At 40.5% G+C, this 8,938-nt stretch overlaps 1 protein-coding gene across 1 annotated transcript; it reads left to right on the top strand.

Moving 5' to 3' along the window:
- Positions 1–1,108: 1,108 nt before the first annotated feature.
- Positions 1,109–8,904, top strand: FAM162B (family with sequence similarity 162 member B). Its single transcript, XM_068184309.1, has 4 exons — positions 1,109–1,297; positions 1,723–1,834; positions 4,619–4,727; positions 4,935–8,904. Exons 1-4 carry the CDS (start codon positions 1,183–1,185, stop codon positions 5,031–5,033), a joined length of 435 nt encoding a protein of 144 aa, XP_068040410.1. The 5' UTR covers positions 1,109–1,182; the 3' UTR covers positions 5,034–8,904.
- The last annotated feature ends 34 nt before the right edge of the window (positions 8,905–8,938 follow it).

Below are 8,938 nucleotides of genomic sequence, written 5' to 3'. Positions count from 1 at the left end.
TCTGGCTTTGCCTGATGCAAGTAAAATCTTCCACTGCTGGGTGCATCAGACACAGCTCTGTTGAGACAGTCTTACACTGTCATGAATATCATGCTGACACAGGCTGTTACTCAGTAAATGTCTATTCTGTGCTGATTTCTCTGATTTTTTATTTTTTTTTTTAATAAAACTCTGTCCAGGATGTGAATGGAAAAACAACATTTTTTTTTTTTTTTCCAGTTGAAGTAGATGGAAAAGCCTATGATGACAATCAGTATATTTGAGCATTTAGAAAGCAGTAAAATGACAGAAACACAGCTGTGGGCATGTTTGTGTCACAGAACTTATACTCTACATAGAATCATAAAATGGTTTGGGCTGGAAGGGACCTTAATGATCATCTATTTACCAAGGGCAGAAACACTTTCCGCTAGACCAGGTTGTTCAAAGCCCCATCCAACCCTCCAGGGATGGGGCATCCACAACTTCTCTGAGCAACCTGTGCCAGTGTTTCACCAACCTCACAGGAAAGAATTTCTTCCTAATTAAACCTATCCTGATTCAGTTTAAAGCCATTACTTCTTGTAATGAGAGTATAGGAATCACTACATGCCTTAGTAAAAAGCCCTTCTCCATCTTTCTTATGGCCCCCCTTTACACACTGGAAGGTGTTGTAAGGTCTCCTTGGAACCTTCTCTTCTTCAGGCTGAACAACCTCAGCTCTCCCAGCCTGTCTTCACGGGAGAGGTGCTTCTGGTCTCTGGTTGTTTTTGTGGCCATCCGCAGGACTCGCTCCAGCAAGTACCCGTCCTAACATGAAGCTGAACTACCGCGTCTGTTTCTTTAGCCGAGTTTTGTCTTAGACGGTGACCTTTCTTCACTTGAGTTGCAATCCGTGAGTGCGGTAGGTGAACAGGATGCCTTTCCGGGAGGACCCATCCCGCCGGGCGCCGGCGATCGTCCCGTCTCTCCTCGCCTCTCCTCCGGGCGCGGCTGGAAGGGATCGCGGGGCGGGGTGGAGCGGGGCGGGGCCGGGCGGGGCCGGGGTCGCTCCCGCTGCGGCAGAGGGTCCGGCCGAGGCAGAGGGTCCCGCTGCAGCAGAGGGTCCGGCCGAGGCAGAGGGTCCGGCCGAGGCAGAGGGTCCCGCTGCGGCAGAGGGTCCGGCCGAGGCAGAGGATCCCGCCGCTCCTCGCCATCCTCCCCATGCTGCCGGCGCGCCTCCGCCCGGGGCGGCTGCTGTCCGCCGCGCCGCTCCGCCCGCCCGCGCGGGGAGCCGCGGCCGCCGGGGATCCTGGCCGGAGCCCGGGCACCACCCGCGGTAAGGGGCTGCCCGCCGCGCCGGGGGGAAGCGGAGGCGCCGGGGTCGGCCCCGCGGCGGCGTCTCGGGGCTGACGGGGAGATGCGCGGGCGGGCGGCTCGGAACCGGGACGGAGCGGGACCGGGCTGCCCGGTGGGGCGGCCCGCCGGTGGCACCACAGCTCGGGCGGTCCCGAGCGTTCTCCGGCTCGCTTGGGTACCCACAGCCGCGGGCGGCGGGGAGGTCGAATCAGAGCCGCAGAAACACTCGCTGCGTGCGGTGATAGTCCAGAGACGGCGCGGAGGTGACTCCGCGTAGCCGAGACCCGGAGATGTAATCCCTAAATTACTCTTCCAACCAAAATGGGGAGGGTTTTTCCCTTCTATCAGTCATAATTCTCTCTTAGTGCACAGTTTATAAATTGGGGATTTTTTTTCTACTCTAAGCTGAGCAGGCTCACAGGGTGGTTGCAATGTACAAACCTTCGAAGTTTGACAAAAAAATCCTCCTCTGGACTGGACGTTTCAAGACAGAAGAAGAGATTCCTCTGAGGATCCCGTAAGTGTGCTGGCCTTGTCCAAGGGTAACATGGAGCTGAAGGGAAAGCAGCGGTGTGATCCTGATTCTGTGGAAAATTTAAAGTTTTTCCACAGAGCTTAAAATGGCTGGTTTTACAGCACTGAGACTTGGAAACAAATTAGAGGGCAAGAGGATTTCCTGTCCTGGTTAGAGGTTAAGATGAGAAAATGTTCCTTGCTGGAGTCCCTAGAGCCTGGGATTAAGAACTGGATCCATCTGAGTAGACAGCCTTGGTTACATTTATGTACTGGCTTGTTTGTTTTGCTTATTCCTAACGTGCAGAGAAAGATGTTATTGGTAAACAATATTTTCTGTTTATAGCTTGAATAAACTGTTCTAAGGGAGCTGTCACTGAATGATTACATACAATAAATTATTTTTTATTATAGAATATGAGGAAAAATAGGGAAGCCTGAAACTTCTCTAATGTTTAAGGCTCCCTTTTCTTAGGATGTTAGATAGCGTGTTAGACATCTCTCCAGGACACTACTTTTTATCATCACCATATGTCCCTGCCTTGGGTGACACGTTGAGAATAAACAGTGTGCAGAGCTGTGGAAAGCAATAGATGCATCCTCTGCCTATTCTTGCTGGTTCCTGACAGTTTCACTGGAGTTTGTTGAGCTGGACAGTGGCTTTCTGGACAACTTAGCCTGTCTTGTGCTATTAGTTTCACTATCTTCCTCTAGAGGAAGGTTCAGACATGTCTCAGGAGCTGTAAATGCTGTTCAAGTTGTCAGGAGATGTTTATAAAGACATGGCATTTACCAGTCACACAGACACATGTGTCACACTCCTTTCTGGCCTGGCAGGTGAGTATCACCACTTTGCTTTCTGGTAAGCAAAGTATTTTTCGAACTCTAAGGCTATACTATACTATACTATACTATACTATACTATACTGTAAATAGTAATATACTAGAAGTAGTTGATTGTTAAGACATTGAGGCTGAACTGTGGCACTGTTTTAACTCTTGTGAAAAGAAGAATTGCAAGATGTTGCTACCTGTGAACACAACCTAACTGCTGAAGATAGTTTGTACCATGAAAAAAATCCGCAGGCTTTATTCAAGGTTGTTGTGGTTTCTTTGGGATTTTTTTTTTAAGCCCCAGATGTTGCTCACTTCAGCAGAAGTTTGCCTGGAGTCTTGATTAAGGATTGAATAGCAAAGACCCTAATATGCAATTAGGAAAGAAAATTGTAAGGTCTGTTTTCATTAAAGCAGATGCAGAAAGCAGGGAGAAAGTGAAAATCTGCCTCAGAGGAGTTTCAATTAGTGCACTGTGAAATATAATTAGGCTAATACATCAGACTAATAACATTTATGGTTTTGCTTTTGTTGCCACAAATGGATTATTAGGTTAATGATTCTACGTGCCAGTCTGATGTGCAGTTTGTTTTGAAGATGATTTTTATCATTGGACAAACCAGAAGCAGTTCCTTAGAACTACAGGCATTGTTAGTCACCTGCAAGAAACAGTGTGCACAACGTGCTCCTCCTGTGTGCACTGGCAAGGAAGGGCTGGTACAGCACTGCTGCTCACAGGACCTGCCCTCTTCCACCACACCAAACCTTAGAGCAAAGCACTGCAGCTCTCAGCCTTGGTGCAGGCTTTCATGGGCATGTCAGATCCCCAGCTCTGCCCCATCCCACCACATTACTCTTTAAAGTAAATCTAAAGGTTTTTTGAAGGAAAGAGAACATTACACCATTTTTACTTAGAACACAAAATCAATTCTTTATGCGACTATTCTTTTTACATATATACTTGTGGGTTTATAAAACACGTATTTAAATCTTGCAATTATCTATACATATATATATATAAAGAATTTACATGATGAATTATGAAAGGAAAATGGTGCACCAGCAGTATTATTATGAATATCCTAAAAACTCTACTCCCAAGTATAATGTTTGACTTGGAAAAACTTAGCTGAATGTTTTGGGACAATTTTCATTATTTCCTGTACTGCTGGGTCCCAGGGCCATGCTGCTGGCTCAGAAGAGGGTAGAAATGGGAGCTGTAACCAAAGCAGATTGCTGGCCTGTAAAATGCCTCCTTTGCACTGACTACTGCCAAAGAGAGGACAGCAGTTTTCACTATTTTTGCCTTTGATGACCAGCAAAAACAATCCTGTAGATTGTTCTTGTTTAGGTGTGTGCTCCTGAAATAGCGAGGTGGCTGACATCCGCTGTTCACTTTCTGTCAGGCTGATGCTTTAATAAAGAACTAAAACCTTTAACTCACAGTAGTACAAACTCTGCTTTAATAATCAACAATCCAAGGATGTAAAGTCCTTAGCCTACAAAACACCATCTGAACAGGTTAGTTACAGCAGTAATTGATTTCTAAAGTTAACTTTGAATAAAGTGAACTTGCTTTTACTCCGACACAACACAGACGTCTCCATCTGTTTTAAACAGATAACCCCGCTCAATTTTCACTATGTTTAGAGTTTAAAGTATGATTTCTGGTGTATCTACCCCAAGCATTGAAATGCAAACACTTATTGCCTGAGCATTTTTTTTCCCAGCTTAAAAAACCCCAAAACAGCCTAAATCCACTAAATGTTGCTTTGCCATGGGAAATGGATTAGGATCAGAAAATGGCTGATACATAACTAACCGCAGCAAACTGAAGATGCTTGTTTCAGAAGCTAATTCTATATTTATTTTTAAAGTGTGATGTTATGTCTGCAATGCTTTGAAGAGATACTTGGCCTTTTTTAATGACTCAATTCAACTACTTTAATTGCAGGCCAGAGATGCTAGACAAGGCAAGAAACAAAGCTCGAGTGAAAGCCTGTTACATCATGATTGGGCTCTCAATTATTGCCTGTTTTGCGGTGATTGTTTCAGCTAAGAAGGTGAGACATGACCATGTAGCATACTTTAAAATAATGGAATTCTGAGAAAAGCACACAAATCTAAACCAAGAGCAGCAGCTTATAGCTGCCCATGCTTTAGCTATCTAGTCTCTGCAACCCCTGCTACCCTAAGTGGCTGTTGCCCATTCTCGAGGCTGGTTAGCTTTCCCTGGGTGCATCCTTACTCCTATGCTGTTACTTCCTCAGGCTGCTGCACGGCACGAGTCCTTAACGAGCTTGAACTTGGCAAAGAAGGCCAAGTGGCGGAAGGAGGCTGCGCTGGCCGCGGAGGCAAAGACCAAGTAACTTCGTCTGAAATGCTCCATGTCCTCGGAAGAGCAAAATTAACTAACTTCTGCTGAGAGCAATTAGTGAGTTTCACCCCTAAATGGACAACTGTAGCATGCACACCCCTAGAGCCAATAAGAGTGGCTACAGCATCACAAAAAGAAAGGGAAGAGTGCTTTCATTAGGAAGATATTCAGGATACTTGTTGCATATAATTGAAACTATTGAGAATGTTTTGCATATGATTAAAAGCAGCAATTAGTTTTAAAAGGGATGAGGTAGTTTCCTAAGAATGTCAGGTACCTTTGGTTAGATAACCACAAAATATTTACACCCAAGAAGTTTTCTCTCTGGTGATAGTGCAGTTTTTCAGTGCACAAATTGCCACTTGGAACTCACTGGCATCAATGCTCTATTCAAAATGGTATTTGCATTTTTAGCTTTAAGAAGCAACACTTATTGAATCACTAAATAAATACAGTAAACATCTGTAAAATAGGTTTTATTGGTTTCTGTATGGTATTTGGAGATTTAACATTCCATAATATTGCATACTACTTAAATGTGTTCTGTTACAGTAATGGGCCTTTGGCCTGGATTTAAAGATGCACTATTACTATCTGAAGTTATTACAGGTAATTTCGTTTTCCCGCATTATATATTGAAGACATTGTGCCATAAGTAACTAGAATTTTTCATTCCAGATTTCAGTAAAATCTTGAGGTCAAAGTTTAAGTCCATGTATCAATTTGCAGAGCTATTACAAAAATCCTCAGCTGTACAATTTAATAAATTTAAGCCTACTGAGAATTAACCATGGAGGAAAGACAATAGTGCATCTTTACTTTTTTTTAAAGACAGGCCCAACAATAAATAGTTTCCAGTTGCAAACTTGTTCTACAGCAAACATTTCTGTGCCAACATTATTACTATTTTCTGATTGCTGCTAGGAACAGTGTGTAAAGCAAATACTAGAAAATTAAAAAGCTGTATGAACCAATCCTCAGACAAAAGTGCAATGATGAAAAAATTAGCTATGACTCAGTGTAACAAGAATAGGGAACTAAGAAAAAAAATCTTATGCTCTGCCTAGTTGCATAGATTAGCTAGTTAGTATTCACATTTAAGCAGAACAAATGGTACCCTTTTAATTAAACCCAAACCCCTGTATTTTTAAACAGATTTTGTAACTGATGGGGCACTGCAGATTGCATATAAAATGCCAAACTTAAAGATTTTCATATCACAGTTTTGTTCCTCTCTCCATACTAGTTTCATCTGTTTAGGTAACATCATCATAATCATGCCCCTACCTGCAAATGAGTACACCGGAGCTGACCTTAAGTCATAATCTCTGGTTTTATTTTGTTCATTTATGTGCTTTTAACAAAGCATGATATACACCCAGTGATAAAATAGGAGAGACCATCCTTTAAACAATTTTCATTATTATTTTTTAACAATATGAGGGTAAACCAAATGTTGAGTTTAAATAAAGATTTTCATAATCCTAAATCCATCAATTTTAGTTCCCTTTCAAACTGTTCCATTTAAATGTATCAGAGGCATGAAATATAGTTTGTGTAAATGCTTAAAGTGCAGTCACTAACCGTCCACAAGATAGAGTAATATATCCACACAACTGAAGACATTCTTTCAAAACAAATATAATACTTCAAATCTCCCCTCTTTTCTTCATTTTCAAGTCTTTCAATTAAGATTTTCATAGTTCAGATTTGGTTTAAATAAAAGAGGCTTATAAATTAGTTTTACAGGGTTCTCCAAATAAAAAGCAGGCACAGCTGGTTTTTATCAAAACAAAGTTGTTAGAAACAAAGGAATACCCTGTTACCTGAATAATTTTCTTACACTAGAACACTGAAATTCAGCATTTGCTAATAATCTTGGTAGATTTCCATGATTGTTACCCTGTTCTTTGATAGATGGGGAGTGAACAGATCATGGGAAAGAATGAAGGTTGGTGTACGAAAATGTAAAACTATGAGAGTAAAAAGGGCATAAGTACAATTACCTAACATTATACGAAAATTTGGCAGCTGTACTCAATATTATCACACTATTCAAAACTGTTGTATGCTGTACAAATCTAGGTTTAAAGTGTCATTTGCTAAAATATCTCATTATTCAGAGTACATAAAGTAACAGCACTCCTATATACACTTCTTACACTTCTATCTTCCACTAAAAAGACTTCAAAGGGGGGTTACTTCCCTCCCAGTTATATCTTAGTCAAAACTGACCATTAATTTTAGAAAATCCACTTCAAGTCCCACATTCAATTACAATATAGAATATATTGCTGTAACATCAAAGTGAAACATCTTAGAATCTTAACTTGCATGTAAAAAAAATTCTAAATATAAAATGGTACTGTAAATGATACCACCTTTAACCTGTATTTTTCAGTGCATTAAAATATTATTTAGTGACAAGCACAGTGCCATGGGTAAGTGATTTGAAGTCTGAATTGCAGCTTTTTATGAAGCATGAAATGCTCTCATATGTCACAGATTTCACTTAACCCAGGAGTTTGATGTTAGTACATTAATTACAGGTAATAAAAAATAGCAATATTTCAGAGTTAACCCAAAGTATTCATTTCTCCAAATGAGATATACTACTGATACACCAGAAACACTACTTATATGCAAGTCAAAGCAGAGCATACATTTGTCTGTACTCAAAACTGTTAACGTAAATATTAGAATTCTATATCTTTTAGTGTTTAACAGCAAACACTGTATATTGTAGAGCCTAAATATTTAGATGACAGTAACTTCTAGTTAGTTTTGGTGTCCACATACTTAATGCTATTTACAGTACAACAAACTTTTCCTTCAACTGGTGCGATTCACTATTCATTTTTCATTGCAGTATTTCTATTGTCTTACCAAAAGCAAACCAAATTCATTAACCTACGGAACGGTTCAAGTGGCAGTAGCATACTTGGTCAAAAAACAACACCTACTGTCTAAACTTTTAAGAAGCTATTGTACTAAAAGGCAAACATTGCAATGTTTCTCAAACTAAAGTGGTGTTACCACATCTTGACAGAAGACAGCTGTAAAACATCAGCTTGGTAATTGGTGCACATCACCCTCTGTCAGTCCTAATTGCAGATTTCTTGTGGTAACTGCAGTGGCTGCTTCCACTGCAAAGTACTGCAGTTGTGGCTGACTTGTAATGCCATTTAGCAGCTTTCATTACAGAGCCAACATCTAATGACCAACAAGGTCTCTTCTGATTCCAATTTGAAAACCTCTGAAATAGTCCTCTTCCCACATAATTCAGAAAGAACTTTTTCATATATTCAATATTATATTAGGTAATTAGCATTATATATGTATATCTATTATGTCTTTAAATACATTTTATAAATAAATTCCAACAGTGTGTTGTAAAGTAAGTAATGCATAAAAGTTTCACAATTTAAATAAATATTTTTCACATTCCAATTCAGCTTCTTACAAGCTCATCTTTATTTGATGCCTTAGTTTTGAAGCAATGTTTCTGCTTCAATACAAGAGGTAGATTTGATAGAGACTGGGCAAGTCAAGCCTACTGCCAAAAATTCAACTGTCAGTAACTGTATTGCTGATATGAAGTTTGAGACTACATGAAAAATCCAGAACTACTACCTAAAATCCTACCACGTCTTAGCTAAACAGTTCTTGTTAAATCACATTTAATGCTTTTAGACATGATTACTCACAGTTGTTTTCTGTACATAAGAGATAATGAAGAACACAAATACAAAACAGAGAACAGTTGTCTCTAACACAATATATAAAAGTGCATGAGCTGTTTCTTCATCTATTTCTGTAAAACATATTCAGCTTTTCCTCTAACTTTGGCCATAAAGAAAAGACCTCTGAGGAAAGAAAACCCACACCATACAAGTG

Source organism: Anomalospiza imberbis, chromosome 3, assembly GCF_031753505.1.
Source record: "Anomalospiza imberbis isolate Cuckoo-Finch-1a 21T00152 chromosome 3, ASM3175350v1, whole genome shotgun sequence".
Lineage (NCBI taxonomy): Eukaryota > Metazoa > Chordata > Aves > Passeriformes > Viduidae > Anomalospiza > Anomalospiza imberbis.
This window is presented reverse-complemented; position numbering and strand designations above follow the sequence as displayed.